Source organism: Amphiura filiformis, unplaced genomic scaffold, assembly GCF_039555335.1.
Source record: "Amphiura filiformis unplaced genomic scaffold, Afil_fr2py scaffold_213, whole genome shotgun sequence".
Classification (NCBI taxonomy): domain Eukaryota; kingdom Metazoa; phylum Echinodermata; class Ophiuroidea; order Amphilepidida; family Amphiuridae; genus Amphiura; species Amphiura filiformis.
This window is the reverse complement of record NW_027305677.1, coordinates 12713-37958: the sequence shown is the minus strand read 5'-3', so window position 1 is coordinate 37958 and position 25246 is coordinate 12713. Positions and strand designations below refer to the sequence as shown.

General features: G+C 33.6%; 1 protein-coding gene across 1 annotated transcript in view; it reads right to left on the bottom strand.

Moving 5' to 3' along the window:
• LOC140145317 (uncharacterized) overlaps window positions 1–19462 on the bottom strand; it is a 33671-nt gene extending 14209 nt beyond the window's left edge. The window contains exons 1-8 of the mRNA XM_072167074.1: window positions 19407–19462; window positions 17491–18168; window positions 14407–14526; window positions 13436–13575; window positions 11235–11415; window positions 8897–9080; window positions 4963–5178; window positions 2637–2904 (exon numbers count right to left, since the gene is read on the bottom strand). Coding sequence (XP_072023175.1) covers window positions 2637–2904; window positions 4963–5178; window positions 8897–9080; window positions 11235–11415; window positions 13436–13566 — 980 coding nt within the window. The 5' untranslated portion in view covers window positions 13567–13575; window positions 14407–14526; window positions 17491–18168; window positions 19407–19462. The remainder of the gene's footprint in view (window positions 1–2636; window positions 2905–4962; window positions 5179–8896; window positions 9081–11234; window positions 11416–13435; window positions 13576–14406; window positions 14527–17490; window positions 18169–19406) is intronic.
• Window positions 19463–25246: the final 5784 nt, after the last annotated feature.

Genomic DNA, 25246 nt, shown 5'->3' with positions numbered 1-25246 from the left:
CACTTGGGAGTCCACAGTTTTTATTGTTTCAGAAATATCACTTTCATAAATTATAATGTCCAATGTAGGCTACCGAGTAGGATACGTAAATTAGAATAATTCTATCCAATAAATGATTTGCAAATTGTTCTTCAAAACTGTTTATACACATTAAATCCTTTGATAGCTTAATACATTTGGTTTACAGATCCAGGGATTTATTTTCAGAAATTACTTGCATCAAAAATTAATGCAATGAGACTGTGCTCTGTTCGCAGTGGTGGAAAGAAAAAACAAAAAAGCAATCTAGAATTGGTTTGAATTAATATGTACAAGGATAAGAGTAGAGACAAGATGCTGCCAGTGCCACTACACCAGCTTCGCTAATTAAATTGTGCCCCCGCTATAGCTCATCAGTGTTGCTTGATCTTTTGAGGTTTTCTCCCGCAATGGTTTTAAATGCTGAAAGTAGCACCAAACTTATAATTCTAATAACATCTTTTTAATATACAATGAACAAAAAAGAAACCTTAACTTTTTTTATTTACAATTTTGTAGACACTGTCTTAAAGATACAAATACATATCAAAACTTAATAATGTACATGCCTTGGGACTTTCAATTGAAACATTGCTCATTTAGATTGATCAAACAATGATAAAGTTGTAAATCAATATTCAACCTTACACTCAGTCTAAGTTGCACTTTTAGAAACTGTTAATGATTTACATTGATCGTCATCCAGATAACAAAAGTCTTTTTGCAGAACATAACCCCTATTGAAAAGAACTTCGACCAATGCACATACATGGAATTTCAATGAAAATCAATAACATCATCATGATTACATTAGTAACTAATCTGACATGCTTTTACAAAGATCATCAACTGCAAACTTGGGAAAAGAAATAAGGTTGAATATTGATTCGTCACTTTATTATTATTTTATTAGTTTTAATGAGTAATATCTCAAATTGAAGCTTACCAGTGCATAATATGTTTATTATTGATTTTTGATACTTCATTGCATCTTCAAGACAGTCTTGTAAAATTTGCAAATAAAAGTGTAACATTTCATTTTTTGCTCACTGTATATTTGATATAGATATTTGGCTTGGTTGACCACCTTTTAGGGAAGGCTGCAGATTTGGGAGTTGTGACACATCCTTGTCAGTCAAGACAGTATCCACCTAAAGTGCTTAATGGTCTGGACTTTGCTGATGTTATTGACCTGCTTGAGTCATCATTGCAATGGATCAGCCACAGCTTTTAAGAACTGTGAATGCCGCAGCAGACCTAGGCCTAATCATCTGCACGCCAAAGACTGAATACTTGACTATTAACGGTCACACTCAATCTCCACATTTTGTATTGTTTTGTTTTTTTAACTGTGTTTGCAGTGATTTTCGGACCAGAATCTAACAATATATTTTTTTTTGCTTTTATGGTGAGCATAATGTGCACAGCTAGTTTTATAACCACGCATGGGAGCTTTGAAACATGACCAACAGCAGAGCTGTTGGCATCTTTAAATTGATCAAAATACCATGAAATATGGATCTTCTGATAATTGTACTAACAATTCTTAAGCTGAATTTATACTCAATCGCCGAGCGATTGCGATTAAACGCTTTTGAAAAGCGATGGGCAGTCGCCGAATTTTGCGATGCATCGCCCATCGCTTTTGCAGTTATACTTATCACAGCGATAGCGATTGCAGACGACAATTAAAATATTCTAAATGCCACAAAATACATTCTTAAAACATCAGTTGCTGTCAATAATTATTGCTTTGAATTAATTCATCACCAAAAATTAATAATCGAGAAAGGTAAATTAATTAGCAAAATAATAGATTATCGCTTTTGCATTTATACTTATCACAGCGATAGCGATTGCAGACGACAATTAAAATATTCTAAATGCCACAAAATACATTCTTAAAACATCAGTTGCTGTCAATAATTATTGCTTTGAATTAATTCATCACCAAAAATTAATAATCGAGAAAGGTAAATTAATAATCGAGAAAGGTAAATTAATTATCGCTTTTGCATTTATACTTATCACAGCGATAGCGATTGCAGACGACAATTAAAATATTCTAAATGCCACAAAATACATTCTTAAAACATCAGTTGCTGTCAATAATTATTGCTTTGAATTAATCCATCAAATTAATAATCGAGAAAGGTAAATTAATTAGCAAAATAATAGATTATCGCTTTTGCATTTATACTTATCACAGCGATAGCGATTGCAGACGACAATTAAAATATTCTAAATGCCACAAAATACATTCTTAAAACATCAGTTGCTGTAAATAATTATTGCTTTGAATTAATTCATCACCAAAAATTAATAATCGAGAAAGGTAAATTAATTAGCAAAATAATAGATTCAGATGGCTGTATATGATTGGTTGACGCATTCAAATGTCAAGCGATATCGCAGGGAAGTTGAGGTTTCTTCAACTTTCAAAAGCGACATCGTTTTTGCCTCAGCGATTTGAATCGATTGATCGGCTTGACGCTCTGGAAATGTAAGTAAACATTGAGCATGTGTGAAAATCGCTTTTCTTCAAAAGCAATCGAGTATAAATTCAGCTTTACTTGGCAAACACAACCATAATCATCCAAGTGTTAAAAGATACCTACTCTTGGTTTGCAATGGACACATCAGTAGCATCACAGCAAACATATTCCCTCTCTGTGAATGAAGATGGGCTTACCCCAGCACATTCACCGTGGAACCAGCAAAAACAGCGCCCACATTGAATCATGTCTACCTCCCCTTTGTTACGGGGGACGCAACACATTCCTATTTTTGATTGGATGCACTGGTCGCCCAGAAAATCATCAATGGAGAGGCATTTGCTGGTGGTGGTGGCTGTTGTCATTTCTGCTTTCCTGATTCTTCTCAGACCTAGTTAAAATTGCATAAATGAATTTAATGGTCAACACAACATCAGCAACTTAGTTTTTATTTTTGTTTTTTATCTTGTTCTTTATCTAAAAAAGAGTGTGATCTTTTTCTTTCTCTGTGCAGTATGCCAACCAACTTCCAGTCCACCCAATCCCAGAACAAGACAGTGTCACTGGTGCTCACAACGAGTAAAACAGAGGTAATTTTCAGGGTAGTAGTTCAAAACCAAACCCATGACTCCCAAAACATAGCCCATATTATATTTCATGAACTCCAATTTCAAACATCATGAGCATTTCAGTATTTTTTGCGGGGCATGAGAGCATAACAGAATTAAGAGAGCTTAAGAGAGCATATCGAATTGCATTCTGAATATGAAAAATGTCCTTCTGATAGCAAATAATTTTGATCTTTTTGAAATTCGCAATGTAATACACATTTTATGGCAAATGATTAGAAATTAACATTTTTGATATTTAACAGTCCTCGAATTAGAAAACTTGATAAATCTGATGATATGTACAGTGTATGTAGCTGCGATGAAAAGCCGACGATCAATTCAGAATTTTGACCTTTCGTATTGAAGATTTGAATTTTTCCCCAAAACACCAAAAATATTAGGTCTTTGGGGGAAAAATGTATATCTTTAATACGAAAGGTTAAAATTTTCAATTGTAATAATTTATCATAAAATTTGTATTATATCGCAAATTTCAAAAAATGAAAATTATTTGAGATCAGGACATTCTTCCTTCGTATTCAGAATGCAATTCAAGACTCTGATGTGCTCTCATGTCCCAAAAAAATTACTGTTGAAACACTCATTCCAGAGCCCTTAAAGGTCAATAACCCAATCGACAACATCATCATACCTAGTTTTTGAAAATCAACAAGAAAAATTTTTTTACCTAAAACATTTTTTGATGATTTTCTCCAAAATTGAGCATTTTTAAATGAATCTGATGTCACCACTGGATTCATAAGGTAATTTCCATTCGAAAAATGTATACTTTTATACACTTGAGATCCACAATTTAGAAGTTAAAAGGCTAAAATCTTTTCCATAATTCCATGGTTCAGACCAACCTTAATCTCCAGTTATATTCCCTGACAAAATGCAGCACATTTTGCTATTTCTAACCCATTCTTAACTTGCTTTAACTTGCTTAGCTTCCAAAACATCATCAATGTACTGCTTGATACTTTCACCCCAAGCAATAAGTTGAGCAATATAAAATAAAGTCAAATGAACTTAAATTGCAACTTACAAGGCAACGTTGCATTTAGTACCACCAGACTTTATCAGGCCTCTGATTGGTCACATGATAACCAGGGAGTTTACTGATCGCCTTATCCCAAACATGTGATAGCTGGAAGCGTAGTCCTTCCTTCTTGTTGAGTATGGGCAGCTCCACTGTTTCCCAGAGGGCCTCCCTTACACCTCGTTCAAACCACCCGACTTCCTTCTCAAGAATGATGGCTTCCACATGTTTGAACAAATAGTTTTGCAGTGATAGAATACTGCAGAGGTCAGGGCTTCATTAGAGCAATGCTGTTTGTGTTGGTTGAGGCTTGCTGTTAATGATTGTTTAGTTTCGCCTATATATAGGCTTCATTACAGCCAGAAGTAGCGCATGTGAGTCCGTAGATCAAGTTACACTGTTTGTCTTGGGGGGGCTTATCCTTGATATGCACTCATTTTCCCCAGATGTTGTTGATGGGCTTGAAAGAAGTGTTGATGTCAAAGGATTTGAAATCGTTCTTGATCCTTTCCGCCACACTAGCTGTATACAGTATAGTCACCTGTATAGGGTGGGAACACCGTGGTTGATCATTTCTATTAAGCTGCGAAGGTTGTTGTTTCTTGTTAGCTTTATGAAGTCTGGTGGTACCAGATGCAACGTTGCAAGTTGCAATTTTAGTTCCAGTATTAGATTCAACTTCATTTTATATTATATTTGGACTGCAGAATAATCTACATCATTATAATAAGTTACACACATTAAACACTTTTGATCTTGAAGAGGGTGAGGGGGTTTAAATAATGCTTTGTCTTACCAGCTCGTCCTTTAACCACCGGGACATAGTGGTTTTTCACTCGACTCTTATCAGATGTCTTGCACAGCAGCACACAAAGATGGTTGTCATTGGTGGTGCCAATTGCTGGATATTTGCAGTATGTAGTATACTCTATCTCCTCTCGCTCGTCATGTTCCTCGAAGAGGGTTATTGCCTCTCCCAGGGCTGCGGCCATCATTTGAATTTGGCCAATGCCTATTCAAAATAAAAATTTTGTTGAAAGATAATTCTTAATTCTTGGATTATTGATAATTGATATTGATGTGAAGGCAGCAGTTACCTTCAAAAACATTTACATCTTAAAACATGTGTATATTGAAAGAAATGAAAAAGTCACTAAAAGCGGAGTCTCAGGAATATTAATTATTTGATAGTCACTATTTCCCTCATCACATGACTACTGTGTCACAGGTTTCAAACACACAGCCAAATTCCACCAGTCACTACATTGCACTGTAACTACATGGTGACTACAGTGCATGGTAACAATATAGTGACCGATGTTTAGTCCTGATGCAGTGAATGATTGGTGGTGACTGGACGGTGACATGTTGACTATGTGGGAATCTACATACCATACTGCATCGTCACCACACTGCAAAATCTGCCTACTAGGCACCTAGTAATAGGTATGTCCACTGTCATTAAATGTGCTACTACAGTCTGTCCACTTAGAAGTACAGACCAAATCTGTGGCATCGGGGGTCGATGCTTTGCGTCACACGGTGATTGGTCAGTAAATAGAGAACACCTTCCTTTATCAAGAGGTCAACTTTTTTTAAAGAAAAATTTCATGAGATGAGAACTACAACAGGTTGAAGTGACAACCTTCTGTGCATCAGGTCTTGAAACGCAATTATCTCCGAATTTAGATTGATTCAGACAAGCAAACTTACATACTCATAAAATTTAACTATTTTTGAAGACAAAATGTGCAGATGTTAAGAAATTAAAGAATGTTTAAGCCTACCAAAACCCATCTCAAATTATGCACTTCTCACTACCACGTCGATTTCATATGCTATCCATCATATCATGGCTTCCATGCACACACAGTGTATTGCTCAATGTAGTAAAGATAATCTTTGAGTTGGAGCAAATTTCTCAAAATTAGTAGTGATTAATGTTACCAAACTTATGCCATGATGAAATATAATCATTTTTGAAGATAAAATGTGCTGACCTTAAAACATTGAACAATGTTTAAGACTGCTGCTATTCATTTGAAATAATGCACTTATTGTTCATCTCCTCTATGGAGATATTTTCCATGGCGGCCATCTATGATCATGCTCGAGGTTTCACCAAACAAACCATGTGTTTTGAGGTCTTATATTTTTTGTTGTATGTCAACAAAATCGATTAAATTTTCAGGATGATCTTATTTTCATGTTGTTATAAGCAAATATAATGTTCCAGATAACGCTAGTTAATAAATACATTAAGAAAAAGTACTTTAAAATTGCACTTTCTGTTAGTATTCCTTTTTGGACTTTAACTTTTTAACATGTTCTAGCAGCCCTATATAAAACTGTGACACTCGAAAGGCCATATCTCTGGAATGAAACATCCGATTAAGGGAAGGGGTATGAACGTTTGGACAGTATTTATTGTGGGACATTAGAGCACATCAGACCTATCGAATTGCATTCTGAATACGAAGAATGTCCTTCTCATATCAAATAATTTTGATTTTTGAAATTCGCAATGTAATACACATTTTATGGCAAATCATTAAAAATTGATATTTTTGATATTTTACAATACTCGAAGTCAACTTTATAAATCTGATGATTTATATTTGAAGTGTATGTAGGTGGGATGAAAAGCCGACGACCAATTGAAAATTGTGACCTTTCGTATAAAAGATATGGATTTTTTTCCCCAAAACACCAAAAAAAATTAGGTCTTTTTTGGATAAAAATCCATATCTTCAATATGAAAGGTCAAAATTTTCAATTGACCGTCGGCTATTTCCTGACTACATACACTTTAAGAATATATCATTAGATTTAGATAATTTACTTCGAGGACTGTTATATATCAAAAGTTTGAAAAATATCAAATTTTTATAATTTGTCATAAAATTTGTATTATTTGTGATTTTGTCAGAAAGATTTTCAAAAAAAATGTCCAACGTTTCATAAACCCTACCCGAGGTTTTTTTGATATCGAAAAAGAGAGAAGATGAAGAAGAAAGTCAGCACCCCTGGATTCGAACCTCGGACCCCTCATGCGCAGAAGATCCCCAGCTAGCTACACAGGTGACGCGTTGGCCAAGCGATTCCCTGGGTATATATGACTTGGTCTGAGCCATCAAGTCCGTGGAATGCATGCACGCAGAGCGGTTTTAATAGTGAGCTTTAGTGAGTCCTAGTTCTGTTAGGGTTAAAGGTGTTTTAGATTTGCAATTTTACTGCATGGAAAAATACTGTCGAAACGCAATAAACGCTCATTTTAGATCCCTTAAGATTATTTAAACACCAGAATGTTTCTTTCATCAATCCCAAGCCAATAAGTTAGGTCTGAATCAATTTAAAAGTACTTCAATATTTAGTGGACATGCCTACTAGTAATCAACTTCATCTTCACTACATGGGTAGAGGCTAGGTACCTAGTATATGTAGCACAGTCACTATTAGGAAGTAAGGTGGCACAGATGCATGGTTTTGTAGCTGGTTTTGTAGCTGGTTAGGTACCTATTAGGTCAGAGGATAAGTCACCATATCTTCACTGCTCTGTCACTGCATAGTGACTACATTAGGAGTTATGTTGTCTATATAACCATAAAAACTTCATGTTAAGTAGATTCTTGTGCCCCTAATATAAAACCAAGACAACTCATAGAGAAATTCAGTAATTTTGATGCAAATTCAAATGTTACATTAGTTGCTTCTAAGAAAAGTTCTTTTCAATTTGTTTAAATAATGGTTACCTTTTAAAAATATAAGGATAAGACCGTTCAAATTAAAGTTTTTAGCAGTGTTTAATTATGCTTAATTTCCAGTTTCATAACCATGTGTCTTTTCTTGACTAAAACTGATTAAAAATAATCATTTTCATTTTCCAAATTCTACAGGAAAAAATGCTTATATTGAATAATTCATGGCCTGTACAGTTTTGTACCTATATGGTTTCCACTTACCATATTGTTTGTAATATACGCCCCAGGGGCGTTAAATTTTTCCAAAAGAGGGGCGTTTATTGAAGGTGAATTGTCAGTGAAAAAACTTTAAAATCGGGTTAAATTTTTCGATGGTGTTCCTGTAGAAATTATAGAGGGATTTACGGCTATACTAATGGCGACGCCCATGAAAAATATCATTTTAGTGGTAAATGCATCGAAATTACACTCGTAAGTACATCATCATGCAAGAATCTAGTGAAATTCTACCATATTTAGGCAATGAAATGGATGGAAGTGCGAGTCATAACAGGTTTTGTCCATGCAATTTACTGATCGTCTCTGACAAGACAGACTGACTGATGCCAGTTTTAAGCTTACTCACACGATATAGCATGAAATTTTTGTCAATTTTCACAGAAAAATTGGAGGGGGGCATTTATTAGAGGGGGAGCATTTATTACAAACAATACGGTATTTGACCTCAATCATGAGAGTCAATTCAGATTCGGCGAAATTTGTAATTCAGAGATGTCTCTGAAATCAAATACATGGTCCCTGAATTCAAATACCCAGTCTCTAAATACTAATACCCTTGCATTGTTTATAGTTTGGCCCTCTCCAAACTAATTTAGCAGATCATTATGTTCATTTGAGAACTTTCTCTGATGTTTACTAAAGCTTTATCTGTGAAAATACAATCCCTATCTGTGCAATTTCTGCAAAATATCAGAAACGTCTCTGAATTACGAGTTCAGCCGAATTTAAATTATTTTCTATATACATTACCTGCATATTTGCGATCTTTCAAGCAGTCCTTAATTTGTTCAGTCACACAATATTCCATTAGGGATTCAGAGGTTGGCTTATCCTTTGGCGCCCTCTGAAATTGTGCATCACTGCACACCTCTTGAATATAAAATTGGACAGACCCTGGGTCTGCCTTCTTTCCGTCACCCAGAAACAACAGGAGCTTAAAATTAACAATACATACATTGTAATAATTTTTATTATGCACTGCTTATTACTTTCAAATTACACCACAACTTATTATTACACTGAGTAGCAGCGCTGCTACTCTCGAGTACCTACGTCGGCCACCAGACCATTACAACTCGCGCATACCTTGTGGTGTAGGTACTTTAAAGGTACTCTGAGTACCGACACTGGTACTCGCCTGCCAGGTACTCCGCAGCTGTGTACCAACGTACGTGTGTACTCTGGCAAGAAAATGAGGCAAGCGTGTTGCCATTTCTCATTTGTTCTGTTGCCATATTGATTGATATGTTCTTCATTTATGTTTCTTATTTGTTCTTTGGCCATTTTTTAAGCAAATAAGTTGAGTAGGCCTATTAGTAAATGAGTGAATAAATAAGTAAATAAACAAATACATATGTACGCAACTGAGTAAATAAATAAGCAAGTAAATAACTAACTAAAGGAGTAAGTAAATAAATAATGAAATAGGTAAACAAATAAATAAGTTATTAAATAAATAATTACCCAAAGAAGTAAATAAATAAATATTAAGGAGATAGGTAAAGAACTAATAATATAAATAAGTAAGTAAATAATTAGGTAAATAACTAACTGAGTAAGTAAATAAACAAGGAAATAAGAAAAAGAAAAATAACCAAGTAAATAGATAAGCAACTAAATAAATAAATATCTAAATAAGTAAATATTTAAACAACTAAATAAATAGTGAAATAAGTAAAGAACTAAGTCAATTTATAAGTACATTAGTAAATAAATAAGTAAACAACTAACTAACTAACTAAATAAATAAATAAATAAATAAATAAATAAATAAATAAATAAATAAATAAATAAATAAATAAATAGGTAATAAATAGATCAGTAAATAGCTAAATAAAATAATAAATGAATAAAAAAAACATACGAACATGTCAATAAAATACAAGATGCAATTTTTTCTGAAAACAAAACATTTCTGAAAAATAATAAACTTACTAAATAATTAATTAAATAAGATAAAAATTACAAATGAAAACAACCAAGATGAGCAACCAGCCAAGCTGAGCAATCAAGTAAACAATCAAACAAACATAAAACCATTAGGCCTATACAAAAATCAAAGCACAAGAAAATAAATAACAATCTTCAGGTTTTGGAACACGGCAATTTAAAACAGAAAAATCTTCACATAACATCAATCTAAGTAACATTTTATTATTGCTAAAACATTACTGCTACTTCACTGCTGACACATGGGTACACCGTGGATACAGTTACTGTAGGGCCATCAAAGTACCCCAGACTATGGTGTGCTTATAAGTCACCTACTCGGTACACCACAGTTAACTCTTAGGTGACGCATGGTGGAGTATCGATGTAAGTACTATGGGGGTATCGTATAGTGGCTGACGCTGGTACTTTGGTGTAGTACCAACGTCGGCCACAAAGGGCTAGTGTACTCAGTAGTAGCAGCGGTAGTAGCCGTGAAGTACCAATGCAGCAGAGGTACTTCGTCGCCAGGAATCTTGTAATGTATTTCTTTACATACATAACTTTTGTCCAAACTCATACACACATGAGAGCAGCTCACGGTAAGTTGGGAAATGTGCAGTGTGGTCCGAGCAAGAAAGCATGCAGTTGGAGACTCCTGCAATACATGCTCCTTGGTGCATAATTCTGCATATTTTGATGTAGGTTTCATGTTCAGAAAGTAAATGATAGCTGAGATAAATAAGTAACAAAATGAATTTCCTGGTTAGTGCAATATAGTCATATGTGGTACATACGACTTTCTTAATGTTTCTGCAATTACACACCAAGGATCAAAGGATGATACAAGAGGATACCTAGAATATATAAAAACAGAAAGATTCGAGCCAGGTATACAACTTGGTGTGGGGAACAAAGACAAAGACATGATAAAAACTAATGCAGTTTATCTGCTCGAAACGTTGGTTGTATTTTTGTTAACTTCGTCTACCATCTCTGTGGTTTTGGATTTTTTCTAGTGCAGGAGCAGTGTACACCATTCTGGTTTACATACTGCATTAGTTTTTATCTTTGTCTTTGTTCCCCACATCAAGTTGGTATACCTGGCTTGAATCTCTCTGTTCAATCACAATGTATTTTATAGATAACTTAAACTTACATGATGGACATAGTTGTCAAACTCTTGAGCTGCCTTGTAGGCACAAAACAAACGCAGAAGAGTTGTCATGTCTTCATTGCCAAACAGCAACAGGGATATGCTATGAAAAAAACAGTTTCCATCCCCTGTTGCTGACATTGCAATAATATTATCTTTGCCCTTCCTGAAGGCATTCGGAAACCTGCAAGACACAAATAGATTAACTTATGTATCAATATAAATTTTGCAACAAAACATCAGAAATCTTTTAATATTGTAACTCCAAAACTAACACAGTGATATTCAATGACAGCTTTTCAAATTCAAGAAATTATGGTTGATAATGTAAGAGGATTACAGGTGGTAATTAATAAGAAATATGTTTTACAATAAAGGGAAATATTGAGTTCAAGAAGCAATCTATACATCAACAAATTTTGCATTTTAAACATATTTCACAAATGATCTGTAAGGGGTTTCCGTCATTACCAATTTAACAGAGGAATTTTACTGACAATTTTGTATTTTGTCCTTCGATGTGTGCAGATCAAGTTTCCGTAAAGAAAATACACTTCATCACCTTTGAAGTACAGAGTAAACAATGCAGTAGAAAGTCGCAGTCATAATTGCCCACAATTGTTTGCAACGCATGATACATAATTGAAAAGGGTGCATTCACAAACTTTACTCCGTACTTGCAAAAACCCACCAAATTTTAAATGTATATGCCTCAAACTTGAACTGGGCATTTTTATGTACAACCACCAAAGAAAACAATTTCCAGGAACCTTTACAGATTATTTTCGTAAACACAATCAAATTCATAACTACCAAACAAGAAATTCAAAAATTATAGTATACACACTGGAGAAAAAAAGTGTTCGCTGATTGTGCCATAAGAATAACAGGACCTGCTCTTTGGAATTCCCTAGATATTCAAACAAAACAGTGAACATTTTTTTGTCACATCGAGTTTGCTTTGTCCTTGTATAATTACTATGCAACTTAGGCCCTACTATAGTCAGTCTACACTGAAGTACAGAGTACCGACGCGGATGCACACATTGTGCCGACTTTGAAGGCACACATACATGCAGCAGAAATGCAGCACTATACGAAATGTTAATGAGCTGTATATGCACGCATTGTGACTTTGTAGTTTTGAGTGGACAAACTGTATAGACCTTGGGGGATAACCCTTTCAGGTCACTACAGGCCTTTTGTTATCGCCTTAATATAATTTTGTCTTTATTTCTGTAATGTGTTATGATGTATACTTGTATATGTGACCCGTTCCTACAAAACCAGGAACAAGTCGTATTTTTGACATTTCATGATGTGAATAACAATGTAAGCACATGACAATAAGCTTCAAATGATGCCAAAAATATATACATGGCATCAATACTTTTCAAGATATGGATAATTTTGTAAATGATACTTTGATATTTTTGCCAAATTGCTAGTCTCAGCAATGTGCTAATTAGTTTTCTGCCTTACAGAGGGTTGAATAGGGATTAGCAAAGTGCAACTGTCAATTATTGATTAAATAATCCCCTTTTAATAAGTGTTTTCAAGGATTCAAATACCATGAAATTATTTCCAGTAATGTTTAAGTTCTAACGAATGTTTGATGACTTAAAATCAATAATATGTTATGTATAATATCTGGTAGAAATATATTATCAATTTTACGTCATCAAACATTCGTTAGAACTTAAACATTACTGGAAATAGAATGGCAAAAGATTAAATAACGTAGATATGATACATTTTATGTCTAATAAAAAAGTCTGCATACTGCTTAATAATTCCAAAATTAGATTTTTTTTTATGGGAATGTCATCTTTAAAGGCTTTTAACTCAAAAACATGCCTGGCGATTTGTTCCGGTTTTGTTGGAGCTTGTCACATATTTGATATTGAAATAAAACTGATTTGGTTTGATTTACCATACATTTATGTTTACACAGTTCCAAAAATGATATATTCACATGTTTTCAAATCGCAATACACAAATAAAACAAACCTAATATAATTTTTTTTTATTTCTTCCATTATGCAAATGCTGCAACATTTACTTACCAGAAGAAAACAAGTTTATATCTGAATTTGTTAAATCTCCCCTGCACTCATGAATAAGACTGCCATGTGATTTGATAATCCTAAGTATGTATATGAATTTACAAGTTCAACTTATTTAAAAAGCATTCTGCTACCTACCTTTTGTTACGAGCACCAAGCTGCTCCACAGTTACTGTTTGTCTTTGTTGCAGTGGATTGAACATTGCTGCATCTAACAACATCAGCTCTTTCTTCAGGTCATTGTCGTCACTTTGATGAAGCCGTTTCATGAGCTCTTTCTGTTTAAGTATTTATTATGATAAAAGTCATTATATTTTCCTGTGATATAGACACTGAGGAGACCAAATATGCAATGCAGTCAATTACTCTTGCTTGCATACAAAATATGATTAGTGACATTCTGATTTGTTTATTTAGACATCTTGAAGTGTACAAATACCATTGATTAATCATGAATAAGGAAACGTGAGGACAAAAAAATAAACAAATTTATATAACAGGACTACACAAGGCACATTTCTTTGTTTTTAAGCAAAATGCCACAATCAAGCAGGTTTTTACTCTCAGTCTCTGTGTGTCAAGATTTAAAGTGTCTTCACTGAAATCTCACCTGTTTGATTTCATTGCAACTTTTTGTTTTAATGAAACAGATTGAACATGCTGAATGTGTTGTTAAACATGTATGTTAGCATTTGTGCCACAATACCCAAATATGCGTATCAAGACAATGCTTGCTGTGTCAAAGTTCAACTGAGCAGTTGGTAACAGCTGACTGTATGACCAGTCAATCACAGGCATCATGATGCAGTAACGGTTTAACATAGTTACACTTGTTATTGGCAAGGTATTGTAGCACAGCCTTTAATGATTTATGAATTAAATAATGGTGATTACAACAAAATGGTTACTGATATGAGCATGTTTGGTTATATTATCAAACACATTGTTATAGAATAATAATAATGATAATAATAATGATAATAAAGAAAATTGTTAAAGGCCCAGTTTGAGTTTCCATCCAAATGATGCTCATCATTAAGTCAATTTAAGTTGAAAAAGAATTGTCATAATTGTAAAAACTCACAATACATAAGCACACACTAACTTACACATTTTTCTGATCACAAGGTACTTCTATCCAATGGCGGTAGAATCAGTAATTACAGTTATTTGCACACTTGAAGAATAACCAATCTCACCCAATTATATTAACTACCTCTCAAGTTGTTCTTAAAAGAGAAAAAGTATAAGATTTTAAGTTACTGATCGAGTTTTAAATCAAGGTTATGTACAAAACATGACATTCTCTCTTGCAAGTTGTTTCTCCTGAAGATTGTTTAATTAATCATATTTGAAAGTTAATAGTTTTTCATTCATTTCATTTGACAACAATGGCGAATACAACATGTATCAAAATTATAGCTACCCACCTGTCTCAAAGTCTAACTTGAACAGATAGTAGTGTCCATTCTAAAAACAAATTGTAGGTCATAAAAAATATATCTCCTACTTTAAAACAATTTTATTGTTCATTAAATGAGGATAGTTCTTTAGATTGTGATAGTACAATATATTTTGTTCATTTGTAACCAGTATTGTAAATGTGATTTGAAGGTTTAAATCACAGATTTATTTAATTTCTTCATCAAATTGTGTAGAAACAATAATTCTTCCAGTGTGAATGTTAGGTGTATCCTTCGTAAATGACAGCACCAAACAAATCCGAACTCTAATCTTAACCCTAACCTTTACCCTAACCCTAATCCTATTAGTATTTTGTGCTCTCTTACACTAAGGATAAACTGAATGTTACTGACATAATTAACTTGGTTGTAGATTATTGTGTCAGCCAATTGAATGTATACACACAGAAATAGCTGATAAAGCAGTTTTCATACATATAACAAAAACAAAATGATACACAAACAATGAAAATATGTTAATTTTGTGTTATACAAAATGACTATCAACAAATATTATTTCAGGCATGCAGGTATGATCATAAATACCCTCTAATTGGTTATGATGGGCAAAACATAACCTCTGCGGTGTACTAGGTGTAGACTTGTGTCTGGATAAGTTATGCAAACACATGAATAAAGTCACGGGTGTCAGCTGTGTAGTGCTGAAAAGTCATTACCTTGACAACAGATGCCTAACAACAGTAAAGTGTGACATATTGTGTTGGGATTGGTCATGCACAAGTTTGTGCTATGCCTATTATTTGCATGTGTATGGCTGTGTTTGGGCTCAACTGTGTGCCCTCTGTCCCTCAATGTTTGACTTCCATGGCCCAATTTCTTTTAGGTTTCATCATTCAGTCATTTCTTGTATGCCTGTTGTAGATAAACAGCCCTACTCTTGATAATTTGATAAAAACACAGGTAAATGGTACTTCATGGGCCAAACTTAAAAATCAATTTTAACCCAAACAATCCTGAAGGCTATAGTGCAATATATTTCAGTTTACGTGCACTACAATTGTGCAAATCATGTTAAAGTTGTTATATTTGGCAGATGAATAACATTTACAGTGCTAATTAATCTAGGCTATGGAGGCATTTTAACAGTACCCTCATTCTAGCAGAAAAGGTCATTGAACTGTGCACAGAGGGTCAAGTTCAAAATTACTCAGACCTTTTCAAAACTCACATCATGATTATCTGGTAATAAGGATTCAGAAAAAGTATACATTGACCTATTATTAATATTGGCATTCCTCAAGGCTCTATTTTAGGCCCGCTTCTTTTTATAATATTTGTTAATAGTCTTTCTAATAGTGTTGATTGTAAATGTACTATGTATGCCGATGACACCACATTACTATGTACTGCTAATGACTCTTCTACACTTCAATCAAAGCTTCAATGTAATTTATCTAAAATTGTTGACTGGTTCAAGAATAATAATCTTACATTAAACATTCAGAAAACTAAGTTCATGGTGTTTGGCACTAGCAGGGTGTTAAAAAACTTTACAGATGTTAGTTTATATTACAATAATGATACTATTGAGCGTGTAGATGTATTTAAGTATCTTGGTGTTACATTTGATCCTACCATGGCTTGGTCTGATCATATTAATGCAATGTCTTCCTGTATTTCTAAGCGATGTGGTGTAATTAAACGTGTCAAACCTTATATTCCAAAAGATACCCTCATCATGCTTGCTAATGCAATTGTTATGCCTAATTTTGATTATTGTAATACTGTTTGGTCTAACTGTTCTGTTGAGCTCTACAACTCCCTTCAAATTCTTCACAATAGGCTTGCTCGTTTATTCTTTCTGCTGATATCAGAACACCAATTGATGACATGATGAGTACTCTTCACTGGAATAAATTAAAAATGATAGGTGGTTCAACTATATGGCAACACTCACCTTCAAATGCCTGAAAGGAATGGCTCCTGATTACCTTTCCTCTCAGTTCACTTTTATGCATGATATGCACTCTAAAGGAACCAGGAGTCAAACCAACTTTGCTCTTTTTGAACCACCATATAATATTAATGCAGGTAAAAGAACTTTTCATTCACGTGCTACTAAATTGGAATAGCCTTCCAAATGATAGTAGATGTAATTTTAAGTCAATGAGTATTGCTCAATTTAAGCAGTTGTTTTTGATAAAACCAGTGTAATATGCCTTTTATCTGAATTTACATGTTTTCCCAATTGTTCACAATTTCATGTGGCATTTATAATTATGTATTTTCTGATTTATTACTGTATATGTATGCTTCTTGTTCACATTGTAAATGCAGGGCCTCCTTGGAAATCAGTGTTTTGACATTGAAGGAGCTACCCTGGGTAAAGAAAGTTTAAATATCTATGATGTACAGTTATGGAGTTATGGGCAAAAGAGTAATATTGTGACGTCATAGGTCCAATTTTTCCCCTGTTGGGGGCGAAAATGAAACTTGCTCTGATATTAATGAAACTGGTCTCAAATTATTTGTCTTGTTGCAAGAAATCAGAAAAAGAATAGTTGTAACTATCTTGGGTGCATTCTTACCCAAGTAAAGCAACAATTTGCCAAGGTCAAATTGATTCAATAGAACTCAATGCGACTCAATAGGTATTGTTGATTTTGATGTGTTACTGAGGTAACAACACATCATACATAGCACAAACTATTATTTTTCTAATTTATCATGGAAAGACCAATGTGCGATTGCACAATTGCCCCAGCCTACCTGTAGGCTAGCCCTGGAAAAGTTGACTTTTTGAACAGATGATTGTGGCGTAGTGGTGGTGGTCGCCCCCTGGCATGCGGCGGTCCCAGGCTTGGTCCATTCCCAGGCGTGGGCACGCGAGACAAAAAATTTTTGCCACATCACCCACACCTCTTCGGCCCCAGGTGATAGTCTCAGAAATAACCAAAAGGAGGTTAGGGTTAAAATCAAAATCAAATCCAATTAAGATGTCAATCTTTAAGGAGATGTTAGTAGTTAAAATTAATATTAGATTTTAAAAAACAATCATGCAATTAGTATAAAACTTCAGCTTAAAAGTTACCTTTTCAGAGTCTGAGTTGAGCAAAGACGTAGCTTGCGACGCCATCACGGCCTCTTCATTCAGCGTAATGATTACACTCCTCCGACCTGACCACCCTGTGGATGAAGACGCCATGGTGGTGTCTCAAGCTACGTCTATGCTCAACTCAGACTCTGAAAAGGTAACTTTTAAGCTTATTATGTCAATATGACAGAGTCCAATATCAGTTCACATGCTGCAAGTATAAAACTTGTTAAAATTGAATTGAAATTAAACATCAACATGCACAAAGCAAAACACCATTGTGAAGAAAACACTTACAACTGTACTTTGTTGTTCACTTTTCTGTTTTTTACTTGTTGTTCACTTTTCTGTTCCTGTAAAACAATGGAAAATGGACAAATTTATATAGACAATTGCTTTCACCACCTATGGAAGTCACATGCAGTTTTCCACATGGCTCGATATTAGGGCCTTCGTTGTTCCTTGTCTATGTCTATGTCAATGGCTTCTGCAGTCAAGTGTAAGCTACTTCTCTATGCTGATGATTTAGCCCTGGTTTCGCATAAGGATGTCACAGTCATCTAGGAAAGGCTCAGCTTGGAACTTGAGGTGGTGACTATGGTTGGTTGACAAGTTATCTCTGCATCTTGGAAAAACTAAGTCAGCCCTGTTTGGTTCCAAGCATAAACTTGCGAATCCATCAGAGCTGAATGTCTTAATGTGGTAATGAAAATGCATATTGCTCCTAAATCTGAAATAAAATACCTTGGTCTTGATATTTATCAGTCACTCGATCAGGAACTTACTCCCACAAATTTCCTACTATTTGGTCTGTTTAAAAATATATATCTGGGGTTTGCTATTAACAATTTTGAAATATTAACAAAAATTAGGATATTCTTGTGCCAAAATAAAATCCATAGAGGGTACCCATTTAAACAAGATATTCTTGAAAAAAAATTGGTGTCAGTTCCAATTTACAATGAATTTATTTGAATGTAATGTTAAAGATGGAATTGCATGAGAAGTTTTGCACTGCAGCACTGACAGGAACATTTAGTGGTAGTTCATTTATCATTAAATAATTATACACTTACATACGTGTTTTAATAGCGTCAGCCTTCTATTCTAGCTAAAAACGTTTTTTAAATAAAAATATGCAAATGAGGTAGCTAATTTGCATATTTTATGACAAAAATCACATGGGATCTTAAGACTGCCCCTTACCACCATCCCACCAAGTTAAACCTCTATACGCCCCACCAGGATTGTAGAGAAAAAATACGAACGAAAACGCTTTTCGTTCGTATTTTTTCTCTACAATCCTGCATTGCTTTTTTTCACCTGAAGAAGGGCTAGGCCCGATACCGGTTGTGTAATTGAAATATATTCACGGCAATTCTGTCACTTGTAAACACGAACTTATTGTATAGCTATATATATATATATATATATATATATACGTGTTGGAGTATTCCAATGAAGTTTTTATGCATTATGTATTATGTAATACTCGTCAGCATTTTCCTGTTGGCACTCTAGAATATTGGCATTATCAATTAATTGAACACAATATTGAAGAAAGTTTTTAAGTTTAAATCTGCAGACTTACCAAACCTTTTCTCTTTCCATCTAACTTCATTGCCACACCCTTTTCATTCACCTATGAACAATAAGATAGTGATACAAAGTACAATATCCATCAGTTGACAAGGAAACTTGTGTGTGATACCATCTTTAACTTTCAACTATAATTCTCATTATAATAATGTTGAGCATGTGGAATGTTGGAATTATATGTTTTGGATATCTGATACTAATGACGACAGCAAGCAATTTCAAAGGTGCATAATGTAGACCAAAAATCAGTGGGCCTCATGGAAGAACAGAGGATACCTTAAAACATCCACTGAATGAGTAACCCAGGCAAAAGAAGAAATAAAACAAACAAACAATCATGTATCTCTGCCCATAGGAGAAAAAGGCCAATTGCACAGAAAAAAAGGCCAATTGCACAGAAAAAAAGTTCCGCGCAAATCACCTGTCCCTGGTTATATCATGCTTGTTGTTACAATTAAGGGTATATCCTGACTTCCTTCCTTACATTGATTTTTAGCTGTGAAAGTTTTGTGGTTACGATGAATTTTGGCGAGTATAAATGGCATGTTGTAGTTTTGAAACTTTTGTAAACAGTCACAAATGCATACTTATTAATGACATGGTTCATGCTGGGCAGACAATAGGGTTTAAAAAAAAAAATATATTAATTGACCATTGAATATGCTGGCAGTAAACTTTAGGATGTGAACATCTTTGATTTTTCATCAAACTTTATTCAAATAATTATATACAAAAAGCAGGTACATAAAACCCAGAACATCAGTCGGGTAAAACCCCACTCAGGCAGGGTAAAGGACAAAACAAAATAAATTAAAACTAAGGGGGGGGAGAGAACCATTTAAAAAACACAATTTTTTATACAAAGCACCATGCAAGATTGAATCGCAGATACGATGCACCAGAGGAGCAGGAAAGAGGATACAGAATTACCATGCTACACTTTGATGTAGGGGCATTCAATCCATTTGGGCTCGTGTCTGCAATTGAATAAGGCATATCTACAAAGTAATGCATGTTTAGACAAGTCCCTAAAAACAGATTGATAGGCTTTGGCACCAGCAAACTTTGAACATGGACTTGAATCTAGTCCTGTTATCTTGGGTTATGAGCCCTCTGGATCCTATTTCAACCCATGAGAATTCAACCTTGTAGCCAGCAGGTCTTAGCTCTTAAATCAGCCACCAGGGAGCCTTACCTATCCATTTTCCTATCATGGGCATCATCATGAGTAATGTTCATTTCAAATGGAACTGTTAGCTTCATTAGGATGCGCTTTTTGACAATGTCCACAAGAAAATATGCACATTTGCAATGGGCATTTTTATTTTATAAAATTTATCATTTATTGAAGGTAACAGTTTTACATATGCTAATGTATTGCAATGAATTATTAGTACGCTACACCAGCCATTTACGCTACATTGTCTAAGCATATTACATAAAGGTCTAAAGACACAAAACAAGTCACAATTTTAGAAGAAATAGTTCTGTACTTACCTGTGATGTATCCTTGTCATCATTCTTCTGGATTTGTAAATATGGTAAGAAACAAAAATAATCTGAATTAGAAAGGTTACAGTTTTACATATGCTAATGTATTGCAATGAATTATTAGTACGCTACACCAGCCATTTATGCTACATTGTCTAAGCATATTACATAAAGGTCTAAAGACACAAAACAAGTCACAATTTTTAGAAGAAATAGTTCTGTACTTACCTGTGATGTTTTCTTGTCATCATTCTTCTGGATTTGTAAATATGGTAAGAAACAAAAATAATCTGAATTAGAAAGGTTACAGTTTTACATATGCTAATGTATTGCAATGAATTATTAGTACGCTACACCAGCCATTTATGCTACATTGTCTAAGCATATTACATAAAGGTCTAAAGACACAAAACAAGTCACAATTTTTAGAAGAAATAGTTCTGTACTTTGCTGTGATGTTTTCTTGCCATCATTCTTCTGGATTTGTAAATATGGTAAGAAACAAAAATAATCTGAATTAGAAAGGTTACAGTTTTACATATGCTAATGTATTGCAATGAATTATTAGTACACTACACCAGCCATTTACGCTACATTGTCTAAGCATATTACATAAAGGTCTAAAGACACAAAACAAGTCACAATTTTAGAAGAAATAGTTCTGTACTTACCTGTGATGTATCCTTGTCATCATTCTTCTGGATTTGTAAATATGGTAAGAAACAAAAATAATCTGAATTAGAAAGGTTACAGTTTTACATATGCTAATGTATTGCAATGAATTATTAGTACACTACACCAGCCATTTATGCTACATTGTCTAAGCATATTACATAAAGGTCTAAAGACACAAAACAAGTCACAATTTTTAGAAGAAATAGTTCTGTACTTACCTGTGATGTTTTCTTGCCATCATTCTTCTGGATTTGTAAATATGGTAACAAACAAAAATAATCTGAATTAGAAAGGTTACAGTTTTACATATGCTAATGTATTGCAATGAATTATTAGTACGCTACACCAGCCATTTATGCTACATTGTCTAAGCATATTACATAAAGGTCTAAAGACACAAAACAAGTCACAATTTTTAGAAGAAATAGTTCTGTACTTACCTGTGATGTATCCTTGTCATCATTCTTCTGGATTTGTAAATATGGTAAGAAACAAAAATAATCTGAATTAGAAAGGTTACAGTTTTACATATGCTAATGTATTGCAATGAATTATTAGTACGCTACACCAGCCATTTATGCTACATTGTCTAAGCATATTACATAAAGGTCTAAAGACACAAAACAAGTCACAATTTTTAGAAGAAATAGTTCTGTACTTACCTGTGATGTTTTCTTGCCATCATTCTTCTGGATTTGTAAATATGGTAACAAACAAAAATAATCTGAATTAGAAAGGTTACAGTTTTACATATGCTAATGTATTGCAATGAATTATTAGTACACTACACCAGCCATTTACGCTACATTGTCTAAGCATATTACATAAAGGTCTAAAGACAAAAAACAAGTCACAATTTTTAGAAGAAATAGTTCTGTACTTACCTGTGATGTTTTCTTGCCATCATTCTTCTGGATTTGTAAATATGGTAACAAACAAAAATAATCTGAATTAGAAAGGTTACAGTTTTACATATGCTAATGTATTGCAATGAATTATTAGTACACTACACCAGCGATTTACGCTACATTGTCTAAGCATATTACATAAAGGTCTAAAGACACAAAACAAGTCACAATTTTTAGAAGAAATAGTTCTGTACTTACCTGTGATGTTTTCTTGCCATCATTCTTCTGGATTTGTAAATATGGTAACAAACAAAAATAATCTGAATTAGAAAGGTTACAGTTTTACATATGCTAATGTATTGCAATGAATTATTAGTACGCTACACCAGCCATTTACGCTACATTGTCTAAGCATATTACATAAAGGTCTAAAGACACAAAACAAGTCACAATTTTTAGAAGAAATAGTTCTGTACTTACCTGTGATGTTTTCTTGCCATCATTCTTCTGGATTTGTAAATATGGTAAGAAACAAAAATAATCTGAATTAGAAAGGTTACATTTTACATATGCTAATGTATTGCAATGAATTATTAGTACGCTACACCAGCCATTTACGCTACATTGTCTAAGCGTATTACATAAAGGTCTAAAGACACAAAACAAGTCACAATTTTTAGAAGAAATAGTTCTGTACTTACCTGTGATGTTTTCTTGCCATCATTCTTCTGGATTTGTAAATATGGTAAGAAACAAAAATAATCTGAATTAGAAAGGTTACAGTTTTACATATGCTAATGTATTGCAATGAATTATTAGTACGCTACACCAGCCATTTACGCTACATTGTCTAAGCATATTACATAAAAGTCTAAAGACACAAAACAAGTCACAATTTTTAGAAGAAATAGTTCTGTACTTACCTGTGATGTTTTCTTGCCATCATTCTTCTGGATTTGTAAATATGGTAAGAAACAAAAATAATCTGAATTAGAAAGGTTACAGTTTTACATATGCTAATGTATTGCAATGAATTATTAGTACGCTACACCAGCCATTTACGCTACATTGTCTAAGCATATTACATAAAGGTCTAAAGACACAAAACAAGTCACAATTTTTAGAAGAAATAGTTCTGTACTTACCTGTGATGTTTTCTTGCCATCATTCTTCTGGATTTGTAAATATGGTAAGAAACAAAAATAATCTAAATTAGAAAGGTTACAGTTTTACATATGCTAATGTATTGCAATGAATTATTAGTACACTACACCAGCCATTTACGCTACATTGTCTAAGCATATTACATAAAAGTCTAAAGACACAAAACAAGTCACAATTTTTAGAAGAAATAGTTCTGTACTTACCTGTGATGTTCCTTGTCATCATTCTTCTGGATTTGTAAATATGGTAAGAAACAAAAATAATCTGAATTAGAAAGGTTACAGTTTTACATATGCTAATGTATTGCAATGAATTATTAGTACGCTACACCAGCCATTTACGCTACATTGTCTAAGCATATTACATAAAGGTCTAAAGACACAAAACAAGTCACAATTTTTAGAAGAAATAGTTCTGTACTTACCTGTGATGTATCCTTGTCATCATTCTTCTGGATTTGTAAATATGGTAAGAAACAAAAATAATCTGAATTAGAAAGGTTACAGTTTTACATATGCTAATGTATTGCAATGAATTATTAGTACACTACACCAGCGATTTACGCTACATTGTCTAAGCATATTACATAAAGGTCTAAAGACACAAAACAAGTCACAATTTTTAGAAGAAATAGTTCTGTACTTACCTGTGATGTATCCTTGTCATCATTCTTCTGGATTTGTAAATATGGTAAGAAACAAAATAATCTGAATTAGAAAGGTTACAGTTTTACATATGCTAATGTATTGCAATGAATTATTAGTACGCTACACCAGCGATTTACGCTACATTGTCTAAGCATATTACATAAAGGTCTAAAGACACAAAACAAGTCACAATTTTTAGAAGAAATAGTTCTGTACTTACCTGTGATGTATCCTTGTCATCATTCTTCTGGATTTGTAAATATGGTAAGAAACAAAAATAATCTGAATTAGAAAGGTTACAGTTTTACATATGCTAATGTATTGCAATGAATTATTAGTACACTACACCAGCCATTTATGCTACATTGTCTAAGCATATTACATAAAAGTCTAAAGACACAAAACAAGTCACAATTTTTAGAAGAAATAGTTCTGTACTTACCTGTGATGTTTTCTTGCCATCATTCTTCTGGATTTGTAAATATGGTAAGAAACAAAAATAATCTGAATTAGAAAGGTTACAGTTTTACATATGCTAATGTATTGCAATGAATTATTAGTACGCTACACCAGCGATTTACGCTACATTGTCTAAGCATATTACATAAAAGTCTAAAGACACAAAACAAGTCACAATTTTAAAAAGAAATAGTTCTGTACTTACCTGTGATGTTTTCTTGCCATCATTCTTCTGGATTTGTAAATATGGTAAGAAACAAAAATAATCTGAATTAGAAAGGTTACAGTTTTACATATGCTAATGTATTGCAATGAATTATTAGTACGCTACACCAGCGATTTACGCTACATTGTCTAAGCATATTACATAAATGTCTAAAGACACAAAACAAGTCACAATTTTTAGAAGAAATAGTTCTGTACTTACCTGTGATGTTTTCTTGCCATCATTCTTCTGGATTTGTAAATATGGTAAGAAACAAAAATAATCTGAATTAGAAAGGTTACAGTTTTACATATGCTAATGTATTGCAATGAATTATTAGTAC